We start from the raw sequence: 14,517 nt of genomic DNA on the forward strand, positions 1-14,517 counted from the left end.
GCTTGTGGCGCCGGCACATAGACCAGCTTAGGCGCAGGGTTGGGGACTTGGGCACTACCGTGGTGCCCCCAACTGCGCTCGTGGCTCCAGAACAGACACTTACAGATGGCGAGGCTCCACCTATGCCTCCCTCGCAAACTGCCGGTGTGGAGCCGAACCAAGCCGCTTCAGAGCGTCTGCCAGACTTACCACAGGCTCAGACCACTCCACTTGCGGAGGCTCCACCCACAGCAGCGGATCCAGGGGATTTGGTTTCAACGCCACCTAGGGTCGCACCACAGGCTCAGCAAGAATTGCGTGGCCCCCCGGACTTGGCTACCAGTCCCCGGCGGTCTGGCAGAGTTTCCAAGCACCCAACTTATTTAAAGGACTATGTTGTTGGACATGTATCACTGTTGGTCTAAGTATGGGGAAATGTAACCGATATGCTTTTGTGCCTAATTGAACCATTACGTGTAGTGCTGTATATAAGGAAACCATTACGATTGTAACTAACGCCTTATCTCGGTGGGAAGGGGTGTTAATGTACTGAAGTTCTCACCCTGAGCCAGCAGGGGGATACTGTAGATAGTTATGCAAATGAAGGATCGAAAAGTGACGTTCAGTGATTGGATAGTTTTAGAAAATGGCAACAGTTACATTGTTCTGGAGCTCTATATAAGCAGGCTGACTGAGCTCCTCAGCTTAGTTCTGTTCCAGCTTACAAAATAAAGAGCTGCTTTGGAGAAATCACTGTGTCGTCTGCTATGTCAACCCACAACTTAACACCTTCACCAGTAAATCACTACGTCTGTCTCACTGAAGACCTAAACTGACTAACAGAAAACCATTTTGTTGCCTCAGATCACCCAAATGGAGATTGGCAGCAAATGTTGAAATGCTGAAAATGTCGTGTGGCTATGATGTTGCAGCATATGACTGACTTGTCTATTTCTTTTGGAGTTGATTTTTATCTGGCATTCTACAGTTGCTGCTAATGATAAGTATTTAATCACTTTGTGGTGAGAATAAAAAGTCTATCCTGACCCAAACGTATATTTTAATTTTGAACATCTCTTCCACTTTGCATTCCATGTTAAGATCACACTGGGTCTTGTGTGGAAATGTCCTAAAGCATATGTGAAATGAATTCTCTTTACTCAAATTTATCTGTCAAAATCAGTTTTCTAGAAGCTTTAAGGTCATAGTCCTGGCTATGGAAGGTTCTTCTAAGCAAAGTAAACTGGAGTTGTAGAGAGTTTGGGTTTCTAAAAATTAGTCTATAAGTTAACTAGTGAGGCCAGATGACAGCAATATTAAAAGTACAATCCTGTAGCCATAATTTAAGCATTGTGGTATCCTCCTCTTGAATTTTACCAGTGACCTTTTTTTCCAAACTTTCTAATAATTATGTAAGGGTGATGATGATTAATTAGCAGGGCCCAACACAATATGTGTCAAATGCTATGCCATGCGGTTGCATCTATAAATATTTTATTTGCTAATGAGTAGTGAAAATCGATTAGAAGAACATTTGTTTCTGTTTCTTTTTTTAATAAATTATTTTGCTCTTGGAGGTCTTGTTTCTAAAGCTTTACCTATTCCATGGCTTGCCTTGATATTGATTCTGTTTCCAATTAGATGTCATTCCTATTTGGTGTACTATTGTTATCCCTATGGGAGACATTTTGATTAAGATCTTGCTTTGTTTCGTTTGCTTTTTGGAAAAAATCCATTAATTTTTCATAGAAGGACTCATTAGACATTTCATCAGAAAAAGAAAATGTGGGACATTCTGGTCTGAACACATCAGGGAGCTCATCTGACCTTGTAGGTGTTTCATCAGAATTAGAGGAGACATAGTTGTTGATATGGGTGGCTTTGATCAAATCTTTAAAATATTGCCCAACGGAAATATGATAATCTTTTTTGTTTGGGTATAAGGAATTTCCTTTTGCAAGTTTCTCTATCTTGCTTCTGAGTATTTTATCCTCTTGGAGAAAATGCACTGAATTTGAATGCTGTTCCAAGAGAGTTTTCATTTCTTGATAAAGGTTTCTTGGGACTTCAAGCTCATTTGCCAGCTGCTGAAGATTTTCTACTTTCATAGAATACTCTTTGCCTAATATTGCTTTGAGTTCAGTCATTCTCCGTCGGATCCCTTTCAGTAAGCCTGCTCCAGTGGCATCGATAACAACCTTGACTTCAGCAGCAGTATCCGTAAGTTCATTGATCAGCATTTCAATTTCCTGTTGAAGTATGATATAGAATTTCTTAGTAATGCCCAGAAAGTACAATTTAAACATTTTTAAAACTACTTCAGCTTCATTATTCAAAGCAATTATTGGTAAATGGTAATCCCCAGATACATTGCAAAGAAAGCCCTTTGGCTTATATAGAGGATATAATAGCATAATCTTTTCTAGAGGCATCTATGAGTCTCTAAAAGACTGTGCACTCAAATTCTGCTATTGAAAAGGCAGCATGCTGTTCTTTAACAAAACAATCACAAGTTAGCTTAGAAGTTGTACTCTCTAGCCACCTACAGTCAACTGTGACTTCGTGTAGTCTGCCTATGTGGTTGCCCATATATGGGAATGGCATATGGTGACAGAAAATGTATAACATCTTCACAAAAGGAGAAGGAAAAGTTGCCAATATTTGAGAAATCTTAACTTTATGCCGCTGTTATTGTCCTCTAACTCAAAGACCAGAATAGTCAGAGAAGATGAAGAGAAGAAGTGTGTTTTGCTGCCTTCTAGGAAGAATCCTGGTGTTGGAGGAGACTCTTGAGAGTCCCATGGACTGCAAGAAGATCAAATCCATTCTGAAGGAAATCAGCCCTGAGTGCTCACTGGAAGGACAGATCATGAAGCTGAGGCTCCAATACTTTGGCCACCTCATGAGAAGAGAAGACTCCCTGGAAAAGACCCTGATGTTGGGAAAGATTGAGGGCACAAGGAGAAGGGGACGACAGAGGACGAGATGGTTGGACAGTGTTCTCGAAGCTACCAGCATGAGTTTGACCAAACTGCGGGAGGCAGTGGAAGACAGGAGTGCCTGGCATGCTCTGGTCCATGGGGTCACAAAGAGTCGGACACGACTAAACGACTAAACAACAACAACAACAGGAAGAATCCCTGGACTCGCAGGGCTGGGCCAGTGAGATGGATGCAGACGGGTATGCCTCACCCACCAATCCCTATTCATATCCAGTCCCAAGAAAATCCAGAAAGGGACTTGGGTTGTGCTTCCTGACAGCTGTTCAAGTGTCCAAGAGCTTTTATTTATCCCCTTCCCCTGTAACACTCAATGAGTTGACTTCTATGTCCCCAAGGTGTTGCCTGGCAGTGACATTGCTGCCTTGCCAGTTTGGTTTGGTTTTTGCTTCGAGCCGCCTCCTACCTTTGCAGATACTGCTGTTTTGCTTCTCTCACATGGGGTGGTCTGAGGTAAGGGGGCAGCAGCAAATCAATTACCTTTCTCATGGGTTGATATTTTGCCATAACAAAACTCCAAATAAATGGCTTTTAATGAAGGCGCTATGACACTGTATCTGAAAAGGGGGGAAACATCACTTTTCTGGCCCAAAGTAAACCACAAATGTGGTAATGTACACTGCCCCTAGTACTAGAACAATATGGTCATGTAATCAAATTGTTCGTAGTTTCACAAACAAACACCCAGTTTCTTCCAGATCCAGTTTCACCAGTTCCTCCTCTCCTAACTAATCTGAAGAGTTGTAGTCAATTTCATTCATTCTTTCATTCAAAAGATGTTTCCCTCACTCTTCAGCTGGAAAAGTTTCCAGAGCAGATTGCAAATCAATTTTGAAAAACAGAATAGCACAGTCTCTGCCCCCAGGCCTACAGACTAAAAAGACATGACACAGAGAGGTTGGAGAGGGGAGACAAAAAACTAGCAAGCTCGGGCACTAAATGGTGTTGCCAAGATCTTTCAATGGCCAGTATTCAGTGGACATGGATGAGGCACTGGGAGTTCCAAAAATAGGTCAGCACTGGACTGGGTGAGGGCTACAAGTGAATCTCAGTCCAGACACAAAAGGAGCACTATGTGAATATGACAACACACCCAACCCCAATTAGGATCAAATTCACAGGGGGGGTGTTAGTTCTGGTCATTGCTCTAAATGGCCAGGTGGTAGCCATAGCTTTCCATCAACTTAGGCCAATAACCTACTTCTGGCCTTAGAGAAATCTTGGCCACATTTACCTATACTCTGGGTAGACTACTACATGTGATGTCTTTGAAGGCAACTTCTCTCTTATGGACACATTAAAATCTGTTCTTATAAATAGTCAGGACAATTTTACCCAGCACACTAAAATTAACTTGTTAACCTGGTATCTGTGACGAGTATCCATTCAGAGGCGTTAAAAGTGTGACCATTTGGAAAAGAACAAATAGCATACTAGCTATAGCTAACACTGAAAGTCCTATAAGTCAGGGCCAAACCAGAAAGACTATCAAATTATTATTGCCTTGTTGGAAATGTAAAAGGGGAAAAAAATCACTCAGCATGAAAATTAAAAATTGTTCTTGTTAATGCAGGGGAGATTTTTTTTTTAAAAAAATATCAAGCTTCTTTTACTGCACCTTCTTAGCTTGTTCAGCATGTTCAGATTGTTGGTTTACCCAATCTAAATCTTTGATCAATCTCATTTTCCTCTCTGAGTAAACTTCAGATAGTTTTGCTACATTGTGGGACTCATGCTCTCCAAAGAGTTTGCAGATGGCGCATATCGGCTTATCATCAGTCAGGCATACCTAGATGAGAATGGGCAACATATGTCATGTCATTGTCCAGCACAGCAAAAAATTTGCACCACTTTTTAAGCTTCTAAATAAGACAATGCCTCAGAGCTGTCAGCTAACTGTATCTTAGGCTGCAATCCTTACATACTAACCTGGGAATAAGTCCTACTGAACTTAATGGAGCTTTCTTCTGTTTCTGTTGTTAAAATTAAAAAGACTCATATTTTCATTTACTCTTGCACCAGTCTAGTACTCACTGAATTATACCCTCTAATCTTGCTGCAGGAAGATGCTTATTATTATTTTTAAAGCACAAATGACCTTCCATGTTTGAACAGCAGAATGTCCTGAGTTTGCCCTGAAGTAAATGTGCCTTTTAATCAGCCAGCATCAGATTTCTCTTTAGAGAATTGCTTTTCTCTTTTTATCTGCTGTGTTGTTATTGTTATACACTGGTGTGGTATTTTGCAATGTTTAGCAGTTAATACATATTACAAATTAACAACTGAAAATAAAGTAAAGCACTGCAGTTAAGTTAGTTTCATGAAGGAGTGGGGGGGGGGGAAGAGTGGTGGAATTATACCAAATTCATACGCTCTCCGTGTTCTTCACATATTTGGGACAATTGGTCTTGTTCTTTGGCATGCACATTTTCAAGCTCATACTTATATTTTTCCAAAATACTCTCCACCAGAATATTTCTTGGTAAGCCAATGATTCCTCTCCCTCTCAAGGGTATGATCTGAAAGTGAGATGAAATCATACAAATACATCCTGTAATATTTTGCTTTGAAGGTTTAATGTGGGGAAATGACATAATTGTTCTGTACCCGGATTTTCTATCGATTGGCATAATGTGAAAGTAAATTAAATGCTGCAACTATGCGATATGCACATCAGTTTCTTTTTAGTACCACTGTATGTGTATCCTTCTGGGTTCCCAATTCTTGTGAGCTAAAATGTTCCTTATAAATGATTGGAGAGGCCAATTTAAAGGTAATAGAGATAAACTCCTGATCTACAAGATAGCGGGAGCAATAATAGAAATTGCAAAACACAGGAAAACCAAGTGAAGTTCCATCTTTACAGGAGCGGCTACACAAAATATTTTATGGTTTGATCGGGAACAAGGTGGGGAATAATGACACACTCTCAACTGGGCCAATGAAAAGCAATTCCAGTTTGTCATGAAATGTGGTCTTTTTCAAATAGACTATTTGAACTATAGATTTTTATAATGTAATGTTAAAATGTAGCCATTGGTGTATGTATTACAGTGGTACCTCGGGTTACAAACACCTCGGGTTACAAACAGTATGGGTTACAGACTCCGCTAACCCAGAAGTAGTACCTTGGGTTAAGAACTTTACCTCAGAATGAGAACAGAAATCGCGCACCAGCGGCGCAGCGGCAGCGGGAGGCCCCATTAGCTAAAGGGGTACCTCAGGTTAAGAAAGGTTTCAGGTTAAGAACGGACCTCCGGAACAATTTAAGTTCTTAACTAGAGGTACCACTAGTTAAGCTTGTTGGGCATGCAAAGTGGGGAGATAAATGTGATTCCAATTTTCTGGTCCTTTTTTGCCTGTGGTTATATATTTTGTACATGCAATCTGTATATATTGGGATGTATCCACTGCAGCATATGCCCAAGGGGGGTCCCCTGTCCCCTGCTGTGGCTCTTGCTGTTACCACAAAAAGCTTCTCTGATTCCTGCTCCCACAAGGCATGCAGGGGGCCGAAGTGAGGTGGAGAGGCGCATGGAATCCCCCTTGCCTGAGCACTGCAGGGGACACAACCCATTAGGAATGAAAAAGTCATACAGATCCCTGTGAGCTTGCACAAAGTTTACACTGCAGCTCTAGAACTGCTACATGAGGAATGTCGCTATCTGCAGAGGCAGTATGTTTCTTGCGATAGTGCTATTGCTCTATACGTCTGCCCACTTTCTATACCTCTAACTGCCGGCTTCTGCTTTAATATTTCGCCGTTCATCTTGTAGCGTGAATATGGGCAGTCGGAAACCCACTCGTACTACCGGAGAGGGCAATCTGTAAGCAGATTTCAGAGGGCAAAACAAAGCTCTCTCTAACTTACTTTTCTGCACATTGGGCAGGAGAACTGTCCATTGACATGGCTACAGTTCTGGCTGATGAGGATCTTCTCCAGGCACTTCTTGCAGAAATTGTGGGCGCAGGATAGGACCAGCACGGGGGGAGTGAACAACTCTAAGCACACCGAACATGAAAGCACCTGTGCTAATGCCTCCATGACATGGCTGCACTCAAGAGAACGGAGGCTCAACTTGCCTTCTCTTCCAGCAGCATTCTCATTTAAGTTCTAGAATGGCACTGAAGGCCTTTCCAGAGGCATGTCACAGCAGCTCCATAGCAACATAAACTCAACGGTTTCACACTTTTGCAGAAGACCCTTGAGAATTGTGGTCTGTCATTGCCAAACCATGGAAACACAAAATTCTCAGTATTTATGGTCGCATCCAATGCTGTTCCCACTCAAAGTAAAGCTATTGAAATTAATGGACAGGACTTAGGTTCATTTGTTCCAATGGGTCTACTTGGAGTAGGACTTCACTGACTATAACCCTTAGTTTTCAAATTTATTAACTTAAAAGAACAAGATTGGCTTATATTCATCATGTGGCGATGACCATTCCTGTGGGCCTGAAACTGACTTTGAAAAGCAGCTGGCTGTTGCACTATTGTCTGAAAGTGCCGACACAGTCTTGACCAAAAGACCAAGTCCCAGAAATGGAGGTTCGTGTTTTGCGAGCTCATTCGCAGATAGTACCAAATATATTTCTTTAATAAGGAGATTTGCCAACTCAAGCTCGGATTTTAAGTTTCCTAGCTTTTTGCAGATGTCTGGCTAATGTTTCAATATTTCAGATATTGGTTCAAATTGTCCTCATTCCCATACTGGAGCAATAGTGGATAACATTATTACTACTAATAATAACACATTTACTATATTCATTAGCCATTACAAGATTATTCTGTATTGCAACACAGGGGCTTGTTTTTGTCACTAGATTTATTTCCAGCAGAGAAACTTACAATTGATGTTTGCTTTGAAGTCCTGATGATGATCATAATAATGGTGGTGGTGGTGAACTGAAGATCTGCATTTCCTCCCAGCCAGGGGAAGATATAACTCAATCTGTCTCCTGCCCCCCCCCCGCCCCCCCCCCCATCTAGCAAGGCATAGAATCACACACCGTAGCCAAGAGTTGAAAAAATACAATTTGCTTATGAGGTAATTGACTGCTTCAGTTAATTGACTTATTTAGACCCACAGCAAGCAGAGACGACTGAATCCCACCTCACCACTAGTGATTGCTCTGGATGGATATCATAGCCATAGGGTCTGTTTGCTATTTCATCAGCCAGATAGGACAGTTGTGCTTGAGCTCTTGAGTCCCTGATTGGTAAATTTAGATACATAAGAACACACCAGGCCTGATAATATTCTCTCCATTTTAATCTCTGCCTGCTGACCCTTCCCACATGATTTTTCATGGTAAGCAAATTCCACTGCAGCAGCAACACCCCCACCCCCATCGCCAAGTAAAATAGCATGGAAACACAAGAGGCAGTTTTAAAAGCGTCTCAAAATGATCTAAAAAAAATTCTATTCATTTCTCCCCACAATATAGTCAAATTACAACTACAAAAAAACCGGAGGGGGATTGAATAAGTAGAATAGAGTCTTCTCTTAAAAGTAATTCTTAGTCCTTACTACCCTCAGAGGACAGTAGCTCCTCCCAGCTCTCACCTGGGATCTTTCCTTTCTCATCCCAGCTTCTCATACTGGGAGACCAACGTTTTCCTGTCTCTTCCCCATGGTCCTCCATCAACTGTCTACCACCCCCAAACAGTGGACTCCAAAGAAAGAAAAAGAAGAGAAACGAAGACGGGAAACAGAAAACGGAAAGGGACAATAAAAAGGAGAGGGAGAGAGAGAAAGAGAGAAGCATTAGAAAAAGATGCAAAAAGAAAAATTCTGATTTTCCATCTGCTGGTTTCATTAAAAAAAAAAATTACCGTATTTTTTGCACCATAACACTCACTTTTTTCCTCCTAAAAAGTAAGGGGAAATGTCTATGCGTGTTATGGAGGGAATGCCTACGGGTGGCATGCCTACGGATTTTCCTCCTCTAAAAACTATGTGCGTGTTATGGTTGGGTGCGTGTTATAGAGCGAACAATATGGTATTTAAAACTTTTAGTCCATGTTAATATCCATCTTCTGTTAAACAATATTTCTTTTAAGTAAAGGTGTCAGAACTTCTCAAAATCTCAAGCAGCAATCTAACCCTAGGAAGACAACTAAAACTGTCCATATCTTATTCTGCCTCAGCAAGGTCTGAATGAGATGTTTTGGAATAATCCAGGTTTAAGGCTCTGGATTGATTGATTGATTGATTGATTGATTTGATTTGTATGTTCACAACATACAATTTTTTTCTTAAGAGTCACCAGCAACACTCACCACCTCCCCAGTCAATAATCTATGTAGGAAATGAAGAGACTTTAAAACAATAACTTTCTTTTTTATTCATCTCCATGACACTATAATACAGGTCTCACATTTCAGTTTTCCCGACAAATGTGAGAATTATAAATTTATATGGTGTTATAAAGTCAAAATTCTCAATTTTCTAAAAAGGATCTATGAGCAATTGATTGCCTATCTTGGTGCTGCACATCACGTTTCTATTTCCCCCTACATGTTTGTTTTGGCATTACAGAGGAAAAGCTGTACATTTGTACAACAGTCATTAATAGAAGCCAATGTTTACTCACCACAAAATAAAATGTAATACCATTGTCGTAAACTTCATCTTGTATACTTAGTGTTAATATGCAAACATTTAACGGAATAAACCATTGCGTATCATGGCACTGAAATTATGGCAATAGCTCAGTGTGAAAAAAATAGCTTATTAATGATAAACTTTCTAAAATCAATAAATTAAATACAAAATGCCACAGTACAGACACAAAATGGCAACTCATTAAATATTAACTTATGTACACAGCCAGATAGAATTAGTTGTGGTTATTTAATAACCAACATTATTAGTTAACATGAACCAAGGAATACAAATATAACAATGGATGGTAAAGGAAAGATAGTCTTGGAAAGCTGCAGAAAACTAGCTTAGCATGTAAACATCAAAAGAGGGTTTCTGTTTGGTCTCTGGAGTATTGTCTTTGGTGTTCCAATATCTGTTTAAAAATATTCTTCAGAATGCTGTAAATGTCCAAGCCACCTTCCGAATCAGAACTCACCTGCCGGAAGCAAACTTAAAGTTAATAAAATTATAACACATACATATCAGGCTTTATCAAAATACAGTACTGTCTAATTCAAAACACAATAGTGTCTACAGAAAATGAAATATAAATCCTACATATGGAATCCTGCATATAGAAATTCAGAGTGTCTCATTTTACCTAGTACTAGAATAGTATCTGAAGTTTACCACTTGAACTACAATGGCTATTAGATGTAGTTTATAAAATGGAGTAGCAGGAGCTAAATAGAGAACAGTGCTTGCAAAATTAGCTGTTCAAATCTATTGTGAACTGCTATGGATGCAGTTTTGTCAAAAAGTAAATTATTACATCTGCGGTTGTCCCCCCCCCCCGACTGCTCCCATAATAGTGAGTGAGGGAATAAATAAATAAATAAATAAATAACCTTTATTTTCACTATACCACCTGTGTGCAGTGAAATTAAACGAGCCCCCCCCCATACACTCAGTCTTGTCCGCGCTCTGTGTGCTTGTCGGAAGTCAATCGCACCCCTATTTTTTTCCATTCAGCAGCCCAACAGCCCACAGATAAAACCTGTTGTTTAACCTGTTGGTGTGGCTGACTGTACTTCTGTATCTCCTGCCCGAAGGTAGGAGATTAAAGTGGTGCTGGCCAGGGTGTGAGTCGTCCCTAAGAATTTTCCTCACTCTCCTGAGGCAGCGGTCTCCCGCGATGTCATTTAGCGAACTCCGGGGACAGCCCATGATATCATGTGCTGTGTTTACCACCCTCTGTAGGGACTGTGGCTGTCAAACCAGCATACCACACTGTAATACAGTATGAAAGGACACTTTCTACTGTGGCCTGATAAAAGGAGATCATCAATTTTTGTTTGACATTGTTCTTTCGCAAGACCCTGAGGAAATGGAGTCTCTGTTGGGCCTTCCTAACCACCTGGGTTGTATTGATTTTCCAAGTGAGGTCTTCAAGGTAAACTCCCAGGAATTTAAAGGAAGAGACTCTCTCCACACAGCCCCGCCCCCCGATATACAACGGGGCTAGTTCCCCTCTCTTCCTCCGAAAGTCCAACACCATCTCCTTTGTCTTGCTGATATTTAATAATAATAATAATAATAATAATAATAATAATAATAATAATAATAATTTATTATTTGTACCCCACCTATCTGGCTGTGTTTCCCCAGCCACTCTGGGCGGCTTCCAACAAAGATTAAAAATTAGGTGCAAGGTGTTCTTTAGGCACCATGTGGAGACTTTCTGAACCTCCTCCCTATACGCTAATTCATCTCCACCTGTAATTAGACCCATTATGGTGGTATCATCTGCAAACTTAATAATTGCAGTGGATGGATCAGATGAAATACAGTCATATGTATACAACGAGTACAGGTAGGGACTCAGCACACATCCCTGTGGGGTGCCAGTGCTGAGCTTCAGAGAGGTAGATGTAACAGGTCCAATCCTCACTATTTGTGTGTGATCCCTCAGAAAGTATTTAATCCAATCACAGATGGTAGGGGAAAGGTCCAGGTCCATCAGCTTTTTAATAAGAATGTCTGGAAGGATGGTATTAAAAGCCGAGCTATAATCAGTACAGTGGTACCTCAGGTTAAGTACTTAATTAGTTCTGGAGATCCGTACTTAACCTGAAACTGTTCTTAACCTGAAGCACCACTTTAGCTAATGGGGCCTCCTGCTGCTGCTGTGCCGCCGGAGCACGATTTCTGTTCTCATCCTGAAGCAAAGTTCTTAACCTGAAGCACTATTTCTGGGTTAGCGGAGTCTGTAACCTGAAGTGTATGTAACCTGAAGCGTATGTAACCCGAGGTACCACTGTAAACAGCATTCTGACATAATTCCCTGGTCTCTCCAGATGACTCGCTGCAAGGTGAAAAGCTGTGGCTATGGCATCATCTGTTGACCTATTTCTCCTATAAGCGAACTGGTGTTCATCAAAATCCGGTGGAAAACATGTCCTAAGGTGTTGAAGAACCAATCTCTCAAAGCATAGGGAGACACAGAGCTTCACCCCCCCCCCAAGCAAGGTTGTAATTGGGAGCAGAGGCCAAGTCGGTGGCTTCTGAAGCAGTCAGAGCTGAATCAGTTTACTTTCCAAATCGCCAGATCAAGGTCCAAAACAAATCTTGTTTTGTAGTGCCCACCCCTAGCAAGCAAGCAAGCTCCGTGTGGACACTGATTGACACCAGAATTCTATAGCCCTCCGTAGGTGTGCACCCACACATTAATTGGCTCCAGCGTACAGTACATTTGGTTCAGATTCTTTCCATGAAATGCAATGTTTGAAATAGTTTACCATCAGGTTAATTATGGTCAGCGTTCTAGGCTAGTCTGTGAGTTACAAAAGATCACAATTTCACATTCCACTTGCCTTTGTAAATGCTTTAATGGCACGATCAAGGAGAAGGTCCTCCACGTACATTGGTATGGTCTGCAATTGCACCACGCAGTTTAAAATGCACAGTATAGTGTGATATTTTCCCTGATGGGGAGCGGAAAGACATTGTTAGGTAGGAAATATTTTAAAGACACCAACATGGAGGAGATACCGACCACAATCCAACAGCATTTGGCATGCTTGAAGCTATACGATTCTATAAAGAGAGCGTGAACTCTTTCCTTCACAATCACCTTTGTGATTTCCACTAGTGAAAGAGCAAACCACACCTGCTGAAATGCCCTCTTCTGCATAAGCACAAAATGTCCTCTATAAAAGGGTGGAGAATCTGTGGCCCTTTGGAGGATACTGGATTCCAGTTCCTATCAGCCCTAACCAGCATGGCCAATGATCAGAGATGATGGAAACTGTAGTCCAGGAACATCTGCAGAGCCGCAGGTGCTCCTCCCCTTTAAGCCTGTTAAAGTCGGTGGCATTTATCAGCAGTATTCACTCATAGGAAATGTAGGCAGGGCTGGATTAACCATAAAGCAAAATAAGCATATGCTTAGGGCACCAAGGGAAGGGGGGCACCACAGAAAATTCCCATTGCCAGATTTACCACCTGAACAAAAATAAACATGATTTATACAAATATAGAAAACTAAACATTATTTTCCATCCTAATGTAAGTTCCATTTCATTTTGAAAAATAAAATTTTATTTTATGGTTTACTGCGGTTTATATTTTGAATTTGATATATATGGGGGCACCAAACTCTCTTAAGTGCTTAGGGCCACTAAGGATCTTAATCAAGCCCTGAATTTAGGCTACTCGGTAAATTATGTCCACTTGAATTATGTATTCAAATGCAACAAACAAAAAGGTTTCCCATCAAAAATTTACAAATTCTGAGCACAGGTGACTAGCATACATGGAAAAGAACATTTCTCTTAAATACTGCCCCACTAACATTTGCCACCCAGTAGACTGGACAAAAAATAGTTCTTATAAGACCTCTAGATCGGTAGCAAAAAAAAAGGTAAGTGATATGAAATACAGCATGCACTTATAGGGCTCTCCCACCTAGCCATTATAAGTTACCAAGAAAAGAAAGTAAAAGCTATTAGTAAAAGGGGAACATGAACATGTTTAAAGGCAGAGAGTGACATGCTATAGGAGGCAAAATGAAGGGTGGACATATTTTCATAGTAGTATAGACATACACAGGAGGGGGGGGGGAATGCAAACATTACTCTTAAGGGTCATGCAAAAGATAAATAACCAAGGAACCCACATTGGGATAATATGAAAAAGGGTATGCAGAAACGTAGGGACAGATACAAGTACCATGAAGGAAGAGGCCTTAGTGAATGTACATTTGTTAAGCTGTACTTTTTGTGATAAGGAAAGTGACAGGAAAATGCACTGGGAAGTATAGGGTAACTATTTATGCAACATTGTATAACCTCTGAACAAACAAATTAGAATGAATGCTCAATAAATAGCTGACATCACAAACTCCCTTCAAACTATGTGCAAATAAATCATGACGTCTGGAAGCAACCAAAGGCAAGGAGATGTGTATGCCGCATTTGTGTCATCTTATGCAAAATGCTTTGTGAGGTCTTTCTGAAAAGTGGTATATAATTGCCTTAATACATTAAATGCTTACCTTGTCTAATAATTTAAGTGCTTCTTGAGGGTCTACGTTGTTTTTTGCTAACACATCTACATCATTTTTGGTTAGAAGAGGTTCTTTAAGTTGCTCTATCCAGGACCACATCAAACTACTGAGGATAAAAGGATCTGCCTCTCCGCATATCCTATCCCAGGCTCCATTCTGAGAATTCAGTTCTTTCTAAAGATAAAAAAGAAAGAAATCCTTGTCAACTTTCTATAAATTGTCTTTGCTTTAGTTACGTTAGGGTAGAATTCTATAAACACAGACCCCTTTTGGTATAATCACACAGAGGAAGGAAGCAAGGTTGTGCCACCCCCCAATTTTGTCCCATTCCCAAATCCCTGCCTGCCATACATGCACGGGGGATGAAATGTCTGAAGAGCATT

The 14,517-nt window shown here is 40.7% G+C and overlaps 2 protein-coding genes across 7 annotated transcripts in view; both read right to left on the bottom strand.

Annotated features, from left to right (window-relative positions):
- Positions 1–1,451: 1,451 nt before the first annotated feature.
- LOC310700193 (tripartite motif-containing protein 54-like) lies at positions 1,452–7,076 on the bottom strand. 2 transcript variants are annotated; one of them, XM_083489394.1, is made up of 4 exons: positions 6,850–7,076; positions 5,339–5,497; positions 4,597–4,767; positions 1,452–2,228 (listed from the first exon to the last, which is right to left on the bottom strand). In XM_083489394.1, exons 1-4 carry the CDS (start codon positions 7,021–7,023, stop codon positions 1,617–1,619), a joined length of 1,116 nt encoding a protein of 371 aa, XP_083345520.1. In that variant the 5' UTR covers positions 7,024–7,076; the 3' UTR covers positions 1,452–1,616. The 2 variants fall into 2 exon arrangements, with proteins under 2 accessions (XP_083345520.1, XP_083345521.1); XM_083489395.1 differs by lacking the exon at positions 5,339–5,497 and having other exon boundaries at positions 6,850–7,073.
- Positions 7,077–9,297: 2,221 nt separating this feature from the next.
- Positions 9,298–14,517, bottom strand: part of PTPDC1 (protein tyrosine phosphatase domain containing 1) — a 32,941-nt gene continuing 27,721 nt past the window's right edge. For all 5 annotated transcript variants that reach the window (XM_083489304.1, XM_083489305.1, XM_083489303.1 and 2 more), the window contains 3 exons: positions 14,123–14,308; positions 12,441–12,551; positions 9,298–10,063 (listed from right to left, as the gene is read on the bottom strand). In XM_083489304.1, the coding sequence (XP_083345430.1) occupies positions 9,947–10,063; positions 12,441–12,551; positions 14,123–14,308 (414 nt within the window). In that variant the 3' untranslated portion in view covers positions 9,298–9,946. The remainder of the gene's footprint in view (positions 10,064–12,440; positions 12,552–14,122; positions 14,309–14,517) is intronic.

This window comes from Podarcis liolepis (genome assembly GCF_965112155.1).
Source record: "Podarcis liolepis genome assembly, chromosome: 2".
NCBI classification, from domain to species: domain Eukaryota; kingdom Metazoa; phylum Chordata; class Lepidosauria; order Squamata; family Lacertidae; genus Podarcis; species Podarcis liolepis.

What these genes read in the sequence shown, in the direction of transcription:
- LOC310700193 (XM_083489394.1), bottom strand. Translation starts at nt 7,023, where the DNA reads ATGGAGGCATTAGCACAGGTGCTTTCATGTTCGGTGTGCTTAGAGTTG. An exon ending in CCTGCCCAATGTGCAGAAAA is followed by an intron (nt 5,498 to 6,849) that starts GTAAGTTAGAGA and finishes TCTCACTTTCAG; the next exon opens with ATCATACCCTTGAGAGGGAG. An exon ending in ACGGAGAGCGTATGAATTTG is followed by an intron (nt 4,768 to 5,338) that starts GTATAATTCCAC and finishes ATTCTCATCTAG; the next exon opens with GTATGCCTGACTGATGATAA.